The sequence below is a fragment of the Macrotis lagotis genome, chromosome 1 (assembly GCF_037893015.1).
Source record: "Macrotis lagotis isolate mMagLag1 chromosome 1, bilby.v1.9.chrom.fasta, whole genome shotgun sequence".
Lineage (NCBI taxonomy): Eukaryota > Metazoa > Chordata > Mammalia > Peramelemorphia > Peramelidae > Macrotis > Macrotis lagotis.
Window position 1 is genome coordinate 578,064,563 of NC_133658.1, and position 14,775 is coordinate 578,079,337.

At 40.6% G+C, this 14,775-nt stretch overlaps 1 protein-coding gene across 1 annotated transcript in view; it reads right to left on the reverse strand.

Annotated features, from left to right (window-relative positions):
- Positions 1–14,775, reverse strand: part of ADCY5 (adenylate cyclase 5) — a 244,372-nt gene that overhangs the window by 54,281 nt on the left and 175,316 nt on the right. Inside the window, 3 exon segments of the mRNA XM_074214670.1 lie at positions 119–246; positions 1,635–1,746; positions 13,480–13,601. Of these exon segments, the coding sequence (XP_074070771.1) occupies positions 119–246; positions 1,635–1,746; positions 13,480–13,601 (362 nt within the window).

The following is a 14,775-nucleotide window of genomic DNA, read 5'->3' on the forward strand; positions in this document are numbered from 1 at the left end:
AGACCACAAAGAGCATCCAAAGAAGGGAAAGGTTTAACTCTTATCTCCTACAACTGTCTCACACAAACACACACAAACACACACACCACACTCCCCTCTCCTGCCCCACTATACTTACGAGATGGCCTCAATCATGTCCATGCCCATCTCCACACAGCAGTGAGCATGATCAGCCCGGGCCTCAGGAAGCCCAGAGACACAGTAATAACAATCTCCCAAGATTTTAATACGTAAACAGTGATTCTCCTACGGGGAAAAACACATATAAATTTTGTTTTATAAATCCAATGGTGAGATGGGGAAGGGAGAAGAGAGAAAAACATGAATTCATGTAATGCCAGAATAACTTGTCTTTTAGAGGCAGCAAGTACAGATCTGGCCCTAGTCACAGCCAGCATAGCCAGCTTATCAGGTGAGGTGGAGGTAGAGGGGGTCCCATGAGCCTAGGAAAGGAGGTATGAGCCAAGTACATTCCTACCACCTAGCACACATTTATCTGCAGGACATTAGGGAAAAGCAATTAACACATTCCTTCTTTAGGGTACTGTTTGTAGTTCTTTTGTAAAGGGTAATCATTCATTATTTACAGCCAAATCCTGTAACTGATTATAAATATAAATCCAAATTCCCGAATACTTGAAAGAAGGTGGGTTCCATAATTTCAATATATTTGTGAAAATAGGAATGGATTTTTAAGGCCTCTATAAAATTCATTAGTGTTTATGTAAAATAAACCAACACCTAATGTTAACAAGAGTATAGTAAATGTGCTCTTGCTCCATAGGTTCCAAAGTCACCCTTAGGACTAAAACTGAATTCTTCCTTATGCTTTTGAGGATTATCCAAGCAATTATCCCTGCCTCCCATCCCCCCTCCTCACTCTCCACATTGCCATCACACACACAAATCAGTAGTAGGAGCTCTGAAAATGCCAACTCATTTTATCATCCAGAGCCAAACACCACCAGGGAGGCCAATCTGTTGCTAAATCAATCAATCAAGTCAACTCTAAGCCAAATAAATAGAAGTGACTTTGGGGTTTGTGACTGGGGTTTTCCACAGAACCACCCTCCTCCTCCATCAGTATTGATGATCAAGAGTTGACTGATGGTGTGATGCCTAAGCATTTCCCCCATCTGTAAAAAGAGCTCAAATGAGAGCTAAAAACCCTTCCAGCTCTTCAATTTTCTGGTTCTATGATCTAGTGATACTGTCACTCTCTCTCTCAGTGTATGGTGGCAGCTGAAAGTCTGCTGTGACCCCACAGCTCTTCCAGTCCCCCAACCTTACCCTGTCTGTGCATTTGAACAATTTGTCCTGGTCTCTGTGGCTGCAGCATCTGTCTGCATCTGTCTGCACCATCAACTCCCCTCTCCTTTCAACAGTCCTGAGGCTTTTGCCCACATGTCCTTTCTCCCCACCTCCCATCCCTAATTTTCCCAACCCAACCCCCAATGCAGCCTATATTTGGCTGGGATTCTCCAGTTCCATTTTTGGACACAACTTAAGAGAATTCTGAGTGACAGGGACTCCTGTAAGGTTACAAGGCAAGGCTTGAGAGTTGGGGGAAGACCACACTGGTCACACTTTCCCAACAACCCTCAGAGTGGCAAGAGATCTGAGGGATGACTTACTGCGGCCAGCTTGTCGAAACGGGCAAACAGCTCATTGAGAGTCATGACTAGCTCCTGTGCTGTACACTGGGAAGCCAAACTGGTGAAGCCTTCAATGTCAGCAAACAGGATGCTGGGAAGACACAAGGGGAGGGAAGAAGACAGAAGAAAGACAAAGGTGAAGGGAGAAGAGATACCAGGAACCCCTGAAGCAACTCTGCTTTAGGGCTTCTTAGTCTGGGTGGGAATGAAAGGAAGAGAGGGTTTAGACTTCTGGGGGTGGTGTGTGGGATATCCAGGAAAAAAAACCAAGGCAATGGTGGCAGGAGGAGAGAAGAAAAATGAGACCAGAGGACAAAACTGTATAATTCTGTACATGTTACTTCCCCTTCTCCCAGTTGAATGTAAGCTTTTGAGGTCAAGGATTTTTCCTCATGTTTTTGTATTTTGACTGCCTTGCCCAGTGTCCAGAAAATAGCAGGAATTTAACAAATACTCATATGAATACATAACTCTTTGGTGATTCTAAAAGGGAAACATGGGACTAGATGAACTAGCTTCCTTTAATTACCTAAAAAGTCTTATATAACCTTTTCTTCTCTCTCCTTATTTCTAGGGCAAATAGTCTAAGACTTGCATTTTTGACTACTCTTACCCTTTGCCCAAAGTCCACCTCCATTTCTGTGATCTTGGGAGGTAAGAAAAGCTCTAAAACAGCTGGATAGTACAGTGGGTAGGTAGCCTGCTGAACTTGGAGTTAGCAAGCCAAGTTTGATTCGTGCCTCAAACATTTACTAGCTGTTTGATGATGGAGAAGTCACTTAACTTTCCCAGCAAACTCAATAACTTTATTATAAAATGGTAATAATAGTACCTAATACAAAAGGTTGTTGTAAGAATCAATTAAGATAATATATCCTCTATACAAATGCTAAGTAATAATGATGATGAAGATGATGATGGTGATAGCTAGAATTTATACAGTGCTTTAAGGTTTGTAAAAATGTATTATAAATACCATCTCATTTTACTTACAACAACCCTGGGAGTATTATTATGCTAATTTGACAGAAGAAGAAATTGAGGCAGAAAGAGGCTAGGTGACTTGTCCAGGGCCACTCAGATTGTAAAGTCTCTGAGACCAGGTATGAACTCACATCTTCTAGATTCCAGGTACTGTTCTCTATCTACTACACCACTTGGTTTTACACTGTTTAAATTGGGTAAATGAAGTCTGAAGAGAGGGAGAAGTGGGCTCTTGGCCAAGGTAACAACAAAGTAAATAGAAAACTTGGGCTAGTCCCCAGGCCTCCAGTTTACAGCCTTGGGCTTCCTAAACCCAAGGTGCCCAAACTGTTCAGTCTAAAATCCCAGGTAGCTACCCCTGGACCTGACTTTTAAATGACCCTGAGCAATTCTGCTGCAAGGCTGGAATTCCTAAACTGGCCAAGAATGGGTTCCCATTTCCCTGGTCAAGAGTGGCAGTGCAGCCCTAGCATCTGTGGGCATCAGATTGATGCCACAGGTCCTGCCCTCTGCTCTACATCCCACCTCCACCCCCATTCCTAGAATAACAGCCTGATAGTGGCCTCCAGATGGGGCCCAGGGGTCCACCTTAGGGAAATTCCTAGGAAAGGAAGGCCAGGTCAAAACCCTAACCAATTCATATTCTCTAGGAAGCCTTAAATAGGAATTTAACTCTGGAATCTTCTCACTAGTATCCTTTCAATATTTTCTGGCTCAGATTATATAGTGTGTAACATTGTACTAATGGATGTGTTGTTTCGTAAATAAGCATCATTCAATTCTGTATTTAGTCTCTCTAAAAGGATGGTAAACTAATCAGAGACAAGTATCTGTCACCTCTTTGTTTTGCCTTTTTTAAACCCACCTAGTACAAATAGCATCTCTAAAATTGAACTAGCTATGTGACCATAGACAAGTCATTGAGCCAAATCAAACCTCAATTTCCTCAAATTACATATCTATATGTATGAATGTATGTGTGTGTGTGTATATATATATATATATATATATATATATATATATATATATATATATATTATATAACATATATGTTTATTTAGAAAACTTAAAAGCAAATGTGTCCAGCCTTTGGACTGCAGGTCGCATACAGCCCTCAAAGCCCATTCATATGGCATTATTACATTTTATTATTATACTCATTGGTAATAGGGATTACATTGTAGTCACAAATAATTATTAAATTCTATATGCAGTCTTTGATAAGTTTTTTGGAGGGCAATACTGCCCAGAAGAGTAAAACATCGGACACCTGAGTTTTAAAGTTTTCAAAGTATTATTATATATGCATGCATGTAAAATACATTTTGAAAGTTTAAAAGTTTTCAAAATAAACTTTAAAATGCTAGTCATTATCAAGATACCTTAGTTCATTCTAGAATACACTGGATCTTCTATAAATGTTCATATAATATAAATGGTTGATAATCATACATAGTATAAACCAAGATGAAGAATGATGACTGTTAAGGGATGACTTTTTCAAATGCAGCCTGAGATGACATGATAGTTTATTTAGAGAACCTCAGAGAATCAGCAAAGAAACTATTTAAGAACATCCTCTGCTAAGTTAGCAGGATGCAAAATAAATCTACAAAAATCAACAGTGTTGCTATATTATGGGAATAACAAAGTTTAGGATGAAATAATCGAAATGGGGTCAGTTAGGTTGCGCAGTGGATAGAGCATGGGCCCTGTAGTCAGGAGGACCTGAGTTCAAATCTGATCTCAGACACAAAATAATTGTCTAGCTGTGTGACCTTGGGCAAGTCACTTAACCCCAATGCCTTAAATTAAAAAAATTGCTAAATAATTGAAATGGAAATTCCAAGCAAAATTTTAAAAATGCATAAAATATCCAGTAAGACATTATAATGACTAAACTTTTAAGAGAAATAAAGATTGACAAATAAGACATATTAATTTCTCACAGTTGGGCTGTACTAAAATAACAGGAATGATGGTACTACTTGTTCACTTGTTTTGACTTTTAATGACTCCACTTTGGGTTTTCTTGGCAAAGATACTGGAGTAATTTGCCATTTCCTTCTCCAGCTCATTTTTACAGATGAGGCACCAAGGCAGACAGAGGCAAATGACTTGCCCAGGGTCATGCAGTTAGTAAGTATCTGAGGTTGGATCTGAAGTCCAAGCCTTCTGACTATTGTGCCACTAACTATCTCAGTAACAATAACATACATTAATTTACAGATTTAATCAAATAACTAAGAGATTAGGGCATTTTATAGAACTAGACAAAATGATAGAATTCATTTGCAAGAACAAAGGGTTCAGAATTTCAAAGCAAACCTGAGACATAATGCCCAGAGACAGAGCTATTAGCTCAGGCCACAGCTAATTTATGTAATTCTACAAATATAACATGAACTCTACAAATTCAGATAGTCTCTGAGAAAGGTGTTGGTGGGTGCTCTATTCTATTTCCCAGGCTCCTATTCATCCTAGTCATTTTATTTACCTCTAAAAGCTCAAAGAAATTCTTTTATATACCCCTTGATCAAGGGAGAGAATGCTATATAAAAAAAAAAACTTAGGGTCTCAACACACACAAACACATACACTCACAGTTTGGAGGAAGAGTGGGAGAAGACAGGAAAGCAAGAAACAGTGAAAGAGAAGTGAGTATAAATAAACACATGGACAAGTTGAGGCTGGGCGGCCCTGTGGTTATAGATGAATCTTATCCGAGAAAGCCCTCAGACACTTAAGAGCTGTGTGACCCCGGGCAAGTTATCCAGCCTCTTTTGGTGTTTTTCCTAATCTGTAAAATGGGGTTAATAATAGACTTACTCCCCAGCATTAGGGTGAGGATCAAATTAAAAGCATTTTATAAACTTTAAGGAGCCATATTTATTTCTATTAATAATAAGAATAATAATAGTAATAATCCATCAAGGCCCCACTATAGGATTCAGTGGCAAATGAAACTCTTCTACATGAGAACTCAAGAAAAAAAAAATCAAAGAATTGTATTTTCCCAACAGCTTTGATGCCTGTTATGACATGTATTGTCTACCATGCATGGACAATATGGAGAGAGGAGGCTGGAATATAAGAGGAACAAGTCAAGGACCCCCCTGATAATCTCTACTTAAAGAGCATTGTTTTCCCTCTCTGCCTCCAATCTACTGAATTCTTAGCTAGCAGGACTCTCCAAAGGTCATTCTGTCCATCCCCCTGACTTGCAGCTTGCTAGTCCCTTCTTTTCGAGGTTCTAATCTTGATAGGATGAGAGAGGAATTCCTTTTTTTCTTCATTTCTTCCTTCTCTTCTTTTACTTTCATGTCTACATGAAAGCATCAGCTGTGTATGAAATCACAGAAAGTCCTCCTTCAACCCCCAGGATATAAAACCCAAAGTAAGTTGAGGCCAGGGCCAGCTGAAACTTCATCCAATAGTTTGAACAAGAGGGAACAGAATTTTAATGGTTTCCATTTCAAATGTGTGGTCAGAGAGCTAAGCTCCCAGCTGCTGCTTTGCCTTGCCTTAGAAGAGGGAGCAAAGTCTTGGGCTAGATGGAAGGGGACACAAAGGGTGATCACTTTATTCCAGAAGAAAGTGAAAAAAGTCTCTTGGACTGGAAAAGCCAGAGGAAACATAGAACAAAATAGGAAAAAACCAAAACAACATGGCTAGGAGGTTGCTTGCTAGATTAAGAATTGAGAGATCTCAGTTTAAATCCTGCCTTGGCTACTTTCAAGCTATGTGACCATGAAGTCACATCATTTCTCAGAGGCTGTTTCCTCATCTGCAAAATGGGGACAATTATTATTTGTACTTTCTAACTTTCAGGATTATTGTAAGGGAAATGATTTGCAAACCTTAAAGCACTACATATATGTAATGTGTTGGCATTATTTTCTCAGGGAAGCAGAAAAAGCTGAAACATCTGGCTATATCTGTTAAATTGAATTGAACTGAATCCTACTCCTTGTCCCTAGGACTGCCTTGGACACACCCAGACCTCTCTGTGTCCAAAAATATCCAGAGAAATACCATCTCAGACGCTGCCAAGTAAACTACCATCATATCTCATGCAGTCAGAGACAAAGATACTTTCTAACACTTACATCTATCCCAAAGAGGAATGCATTATCTAGATGGTAGCAGACTGTCCCTCTCTGGAGACCTTTTATAAGCTGATTCTCTAACAGTGACCCAGAAGGACCTGCAGGAACTTTGTGAAAAGATTAGGATGAAGAAACTTGGTCAGTTAATTTTCTAATTGTGTTTGACTTATAGGCAGCCACCCTTTCCACTCACTCTCCTCTTGCCCCCAATACCATTGGAGGGCTAACTGGCTACACTATAGCTCAGACCTGAGGTGTGTAGGTGCTACCTGAGTATAAACAGCAAAGGAATGGTACTTGGATTGAATGGGGTGGGGTGGAGTAGAGAGTTCCTTCTTTCTTTTCTCCAATTCCCTTGACTATTTTGATATGGACTTTTCCATTTCATTTTGCTCTGCAAAATCATACATCTTAGAGGGGACCTCAGAAGCCATCTGATCTAACCTCCTCATTTTATGGGTGAGAAAAAATAATGCAAAAGAAGATTCATTAACTTGGTCAAGTCACAAAGGATGTAAATATAAGAGATAGGATTTGAATCCAGGTCCACTACTCTTTCTGCAGTATCATGAGAGACTATTTGTGGTGTGATTTCTAACAAGATATGTGACCTTAGGCAAGTCATCTGGCCTTTTTGGACTTGTCTCCTCATCTATGGAATTGGTGGGCTGGGTCTGAAAGATTATTGAAAGGCTTTTCCAAGGTTTAAATAATACTGATTCTATGATATTCTATGATATTCATCCCCATGTTTTTTCCCCATTCCTCTGCCAGAATCAAAGACACATTTCTCATCTAGCATAGAGAGATTTCTGATTAGTCATAAGCTGAGTTCAATAAGCTCCATTGTTTGAATAGGTAAAAGCAAACAGCAGAACACTGTGCTTGTTGGTCAGAATTGTTCAACCTCTCAGCCATTAAGTTTTAGAGGTCAGGTTCAGACTTTCAACAATGTATAAAGTAATTGATTAGCCCACACTTAAGGTTTAATTATTCTTGAATAATCTTAGCAACCTCATTATGACTGGAAAATTACAAAAGACAAAAATGTCACACATTGAAGGGGCTGTAGGAATCCAATTGCATGAAGACAATGTTGGCAGAGCTCTGACAGAGTAGTACAGTGGCTCTAGACTCAGAACCTGGGTTCAAATTTGGATTTGTTTTTGTTTTATTTTTGCAAGGCAATAGGGTTAAGTGACTTGCCCACAATCACACAGCTAGGTAATTATTAAGTATCTGAGGCTGATTTGAACTCAGGTCCTCCTGACTCCAGGACTGGTACTGCACCACCTTGCTGACTCTTCAAATCTTATTTTAATCACGTGTGACTTTGAGTCAGCCATTTATCCTCCCTAGGCCTAAAGTTCCTCAACTGTAAAATAAATGGGTTGGTTAAATGGCTTCTAAATTCCTTTTCCAGTTCAAATCTATGATCCAAACGAGCAGTTTTAGAAAACCATTTTAGTTTATACTAGAAAAATAACTAAACTACACATATGTTTGTGAATATATATATATATATATATATATTTATAAATATTATCTCATTTGATCCTCACAACCACCCTGTGAAGCAGATGCTGTTATTATCCACATTTTACAGTTGAGGAAACTGAGGCAGAGGGTAAGTGACTTGTTCAGGGTCACACAGCTAAAAAAATATCTGAAGCCACGTTTGAATTCAGATCTTCTTAACATCTGGCCCACCACTCTACTACACCATCTTAGTATAAATCTATAAAATCCATTGTTATAAATATATGTTTCCTCTATCTTTGACCTTGGGAGATATGCCTATTAGTTGTACCATACACCAACACACACACACACACACACACACACACACACACACACACATGCACGCACGCACACACACGCACGCGCGCGCGCACACACACACACACACACACACACACACACACACACACACCCCAAATTTAAGTCTCTCAATTTGCCTCAGTTTCCTCAACTATAAAATGTGGAAAAATAACAGCATCTATTTCACAGGGTGGTTGTGAAGATCAAATGGGATAATATTTATATAGTGCTCAGCACAGATACTATATAAAGTTATTTCCCTCTCTTTTTCCTCTTTTTTTTTTCATAGTTAAACTAGAAACTATGGGAGAGAGCATTATCTTTTTTTTTTTTTTTTTTTTTTAGGATTTTTGCAAGGCAAATGGGATTAAGTGGCTTGCCCAAGGCCACACAGCTAAGTAATTATTAAGTGTCTGAGACCAGATTTGAACCCAGGTACTCCTGACTCCAAGGCCAGTGCTTTATCCACTACACCACCTAGCCACCCCAAGCATTATCTTTCTTGATGATAATTCATATTAGTCAATTAGAGGGCATTTTCTTTCTATGTGTTTTATCAACCTCTTGGAGTAGGAAGGTACAAGAGCATGGACTGGGTCCATAGTCAACTATATACAGCAAAGAAAAAGTAAACACAGGGATATTTTTGTCTGGGTTTAACCAAACCAAGGGCAGGCCTAGCTCATGGTGCTTACCACCAAAATACCCTTTCTCCTCCCTTTTGCCTACCCAAATCTTACTTATCCTTTAATTTCCCAACCCCTTGAATTTCCCAACTTTCCTAAAGAGTTTCCATTTGCCACTGGGATACTTGACAATATTCGTTGGCTTTTCAGAATTTCTGAGACATTTCTCCAGTCTGGACCATACAATCTAACACCTGAGTCTATCTAGCCTTATGTCCCTTAACAGACTTCCCTGAAGACAAAAAATCTCATCTCTCTCTTTCTCAATCACTCAATGTCTATTATAGCACTTACTATATAAGGCAACACAGGTCTATTCAACAAACATTTTAAAAGTACCAAGTTAGTACCAGGCAGTGGTAGAGATACTAAGACATAAAGCAATCCAGTCCTTGGCCTCAAGGACCATTTGTTTACTTCAGGCAGCTAGGAAAAGAGCTCAAACTCATGCTGTCACTGCAGTTGGAGTTTCTCAGCTAGTCTTCTACTGTCTTCCGTCTCCCATAGAGTTAGTTCTGGGCCCACAATAGTTGCTGAGTAAATCTTTGTTGACCATTATTGTCAATTCCCAATTTTCCGAACTAGCTTTGCAACTCCTGGCTTCCTATTGACAGATGATCAGGGGAGCTACCTCAAATAAAAGCAGCCACCACATATGACCCCCAAAGTGCTTAAACCAGGCACATGCAACCAAGTTTGAATTACTTTTGTCATCAGTCTATGTGATAATTGAGACAGAGCAACAAAGAAAACTGGAGAACTTTGCCAAGTTTTATAATCACAGGGAATTGACATTTGAGAGCCAATTATCGATCAATCAACCCAGCTGCATAAATGAGGGAACTGGAGACCAGAGAGGTGGGGTCAATTGTTCAAGGTCACCTAGCAACTTAGTGGTAAAGATGAGACTAGAACGCTGTTTTCTGAAATTTTGCACCCCACCCATTAGGATTCCTGGAATTTCCTAGTAGAACACCAACCCTGCCCAGAAAGCATGACCCTTCCTCTTGACACGGACACTGATGGTTGTTAAAGACAATCCTACATCATCAGGATGGCTGTACATGCCCTATCTGATCAAGGTCCTTCAAGATATAATTCTTACCTGTGAGGGGCATTTTTGATGAAGTAGCCTAAAATTGTCCAGGATAAAAGGCTCAATACCCTCAATACCCTTGCCAATGTATCAACTCCAATAGAATTCTCCTGAATCCTGTGGCAGGCTTCCAAGGACCTTACTGATACTATGTTAATTAACCTCATCCCTTCCTGATTCCTACACTGCTATCTTAAGCTGCCTTGACCTAACTGCCCATAACTATAGATGACTCTCGCCTTCTGGACACAGAATCTTTTACAGTCCTGCTCATTACAGTGTCCCAAGCTAACCTGTGTTGCAATTACTACAAACCCAGGAGGACTCTTCCTAGTTCTATATCATTATTACCATGACCGAGGTCAAGGTCTTCATATTATATGTCTCTAAAGTGTCCTTTAATTACACTCTATCCACACTAAGCTTGGTATCCATCCAAGACAGCATATTGGGAGCTTCCAATGTCTACATCAGGACCTGAATTCCACAAGGAATGATCTGCTTCTCACCTGACCCTAATAGCAAAGCTATATCTTCCAGAGGGCAATGGGATATTTGCTTAGGGATAGCCAATGTTGTTTTTGACAGGAGAGGGAAGCAAAGGATTATGTAGACATCAGAGAAAGAAGAAACAACATTGATGCAAGTGCTGAGGATTCAAAGACAAAAATCAGTCTACCATTAAGGAAAAAACATTCAATAGGAAAAAGCAATGGTTTGGCTGTCTCATAACTTGGGATCTTTGGGGAATGACCCTGCCTTCCTAGATAAACCCAGTACCAGAGTCAAAAGGATATCAGTTCCTCTTGTATCAGGCTCTCCTCCACATCCAGGTTGGAGAGGGATCCCCACATACATTCAATTGTCCAGCCTCTGTTGGACTTTGGTTGATTACATGTCATTATTACACCCAACGTGTTTCTTCCATCCAATGCTGAGCCCTTCCCAGGGAATTACCCATTATGTATTAGTTTTAATTGCAGAGTATTAGACATCTTGGTAGGACTAAGTCAACAAAGCTCGGCCTCTGTTTTTTTCTCTCCTATTTCTGTCTTTTCCCACCCCTGAACCAATCCAAACAACACCTCTCCCCAGGACCTGCTTCCCCCTTCCTTTGATCTGTCTCTTTCATACTTAACATCATCAACTCATTCCTCCTCTGGTCTCATACTTAGTGGGGGAGAGAGAACAGCAGGTCACCATCCTCCATATAACAACCCTGCAGAGCTTTGATGGATGTTATTATTAAGTCACTCCCCAGCCTCCTTTTCTTCAGGTTGAAGAATCCAGGTTCCTTTGATGCGTTCACACATGCGCAGTGTACATACAAGCTCTCTCTCTCTCTCTCTCTCTCTCTCTCTCTCTCACACACACACACACACACACACACACAGAGGCTGGGAGAAAATTCTTTTTCCCTTCCAAGCTCCTCTTTGTAGGATGCTGGGGGGTGCCCTGGTGGCTTCCCAGATCCTTCCCATTGACCTCATCCATGAAAGGAGCCCTCTATTCTAGATGAATAACATCTGTCTAGGAGGTAAGTTACTTTAACACTCATTTAATGACAAGGAGCTTTTTGGCACAATTATTGAGCCATGTGAGAGGAAGAGAAGAGGGGAAATTGATACTCTATCTGAAAAGGGGTAAAAAGGGGTCTCAGGAATTCCCCTTCCCCCCCAAACTGAAAAATCTGCAAGAAGTATAGTATAAACTGATGCTGCCTCAGTCTCATTCCTATGGGGTGTATGTAGCCCATGTCAGTGCTCCTCCAATTACCAGGTCTCCCCTAGGGAAAAGACTGGTTAAGACCACTCAGGTCTAATTGGACTTTTTATTTATGACCCAAAGCTCTGAATTCATGAACTGCTTTAGAGAAGATGATGCAAATACAAAAACTGCCCTGCCACCTCTGACTTTAGAGGCTGTTGGGGGTCACTTCATGGTTTGTTCCAGTTCAAGCAGCCAGTTAATGTCATTGGCAAGACTTGAACTCTGATCTTCCTGTCTCTATATCAATACGATTTGGCAATTCTCAGGCTGGAAGTCCTGAAGCCCTGGAAGGAATTGATCCTCTTTCTCAGCAGAAATGACCAATAAATTAGTCTGTGATCAAGGATGATCCCAATCAGCCTAATAAATGTTGACCACATGAATAAATGAATGTAAATCTTTTCTTTCCTTTTTTTTCAGTGTTCTTCTACTTCTTCTACTTCCTCAACTCTAATAATCTGAATCCATAGATTGCCCATTGCTCATTCTGTAGAGTGAGAGTCATTGGATGCGTTCCCTGTTCACCAAGGGATTCTCACTCTCACCAGGAAGCTATCTTCCCAGTCCCAGCATCCCATAACCACAGAACTCATGTGGACACCATGTGCTTTGGTAATTTGCATTGGTTTTCATCATTCTTTCTGTCTGTGATTGTGGTCTGGATTCTGGCTCTGTTCTCAATCCCTTTTAGACTAGGGGATCCTTTATGATGAGTCTCCAGTCTCTCACTGTGCTGCAAGTACCCCAAGAACTGGGCAAGGTCTCAGCCCTTTTCCTCTTTAACTTCCCATCCACCAAGAACCATCACAAGACACAAGAGTAATTAGATGCCAACAGTTCCCCAGGTCATAAACCAAAAGAAGGAAGGACTATGTTGATGACTCTAAAAGTTGTGAAGGATTTTCTTCTTTTAATTAAAAGGTCTGAACTTGTTGCTTCTATGGAAAGGATGGTTTTAGGAATTGTTGATCCACTGGTCGCTCTGGGGTCAGTGGGTTGGCCTTGTGGATGGAGTGACTGACTTGGAGTCAGGAAATCCTGAGTTCAAGTGTTGCCTTAGGAACGGTTGAGCTGTACTACCCTAGACTAGTCACTTAAATTCTTTTTTAAGCCTCAGTTTCCTCATCTGGGTGAAACAAAGATGATAATAATATTACTACCTTTAAAGGGTTGTTATGAAGTTCAAATGAGATAGCACGTATAAAGTGCTTTGCAAACTTTAAAGCATTATATAAATGCTAGTTATTATTAGTCAGTCTTGCAAAGTTCATCACCAACTTGCCTTTCAGGGGCATTGTCTCCTTTCTGCCCTCAATTTCTCCCACTTCCCAACTCCCCTCCCCCAGTCTTTCCCCTACCTCACATTGTCATGTTTCTGGATGTAAATCTTGTGGAACATCATATCTTCCTGCTTGGCATTGATGTCTGCTTTCATCTCCATGGCAACGTGGCGGGGAAGGACAGACAGCAGGAGACGCTCCTGGGGAGAGAAGCAGACAGAGCATCATTGCTCCTACCACCTGCCTCAAGGCTTGTTTTCCTCCCTGGGACTTCTCCTCTTGGGCACAAGCTAAGCTTCCCCTAACCTGAGCCCATCAGAAATTTCATAATAACCATGAAAACAGAGCAGGCTCTTGAGTGTTGCACTACATTTAGTCCCACCAGGGGGAGTATGGGAGCCAAAGAGCATCCCTGAGAACTATTGGGGAGTGTGTTTTTTGGGGGGGGTGTTGGTTTTTTTTTAAAAGAACTGGAATTTCACTGCTATCCACCAATGAGGAGCAGCACCTACTTCTCAATGTAGTAAGTATGTAATAAGTGTGTTGACTTGACAAAGTTCTGAATTCTGGGGTCCTGACCTGACTCAGTAATAATCACACAAACAATAGACTGAATTAGGATCTGAATTTGAGTCTTCCTGAATCAGAGGTTGATTCTCTATTATCCACTCTAGGCCACACTACCTTTCAAGTTTCAAGCTCTTATCTGGCATACCTCTCCCATCTATCTTAAACATCATCGTCCTTAGCATGCCAGTCCTCAGATCAAAAACCCTGAATGACTCCCTTACCTATCTTATCAAATGGAAATTCCTACCCTAAGAACATGGCTCTTGCCTCTCTGCCCTGACTTATTCCTATTCCCCCTGGCCACCCATTCAAACCCTTTTCATCTTTCATACAGAAGTCCACTATCTTCACTGCTAACAATGGCTTACAAAGAAAACATGGAGAGTTGTAAGGAATGGAGAATTACATGAAATGCCAAAGCAGTGTTCCTAATTCTCTTTTCATTAGTAGCAAACTCACTTGCTTTTTCCCTTCTGCCCAGGCCTCTCCACACCACCCACTTGGGGAGTTCTCTGTCAAGGTTATAGTGTCACTGTGACCTGAAGGGCTGGGGAGAGTGGTTTCAAAGCAACTTGAATTCAGTAGGAACTGGGTAAGAGTAAGAAGATAGGGAGTGGCATCCACACAATGATCCAGTGAGATAAATAGTACAACTATTCTTCCCGTTTTACATATGAGATAAATTACTCACCTAAGCTCATCCAGCTAATAAGTAGCAATGCTGGACCTTGAATCCAGGTATCCACATTCCAAATTTAATGCTCTTTTCACTGCATGGCCTGCCTCTTCTGAGCTAAAGTAATT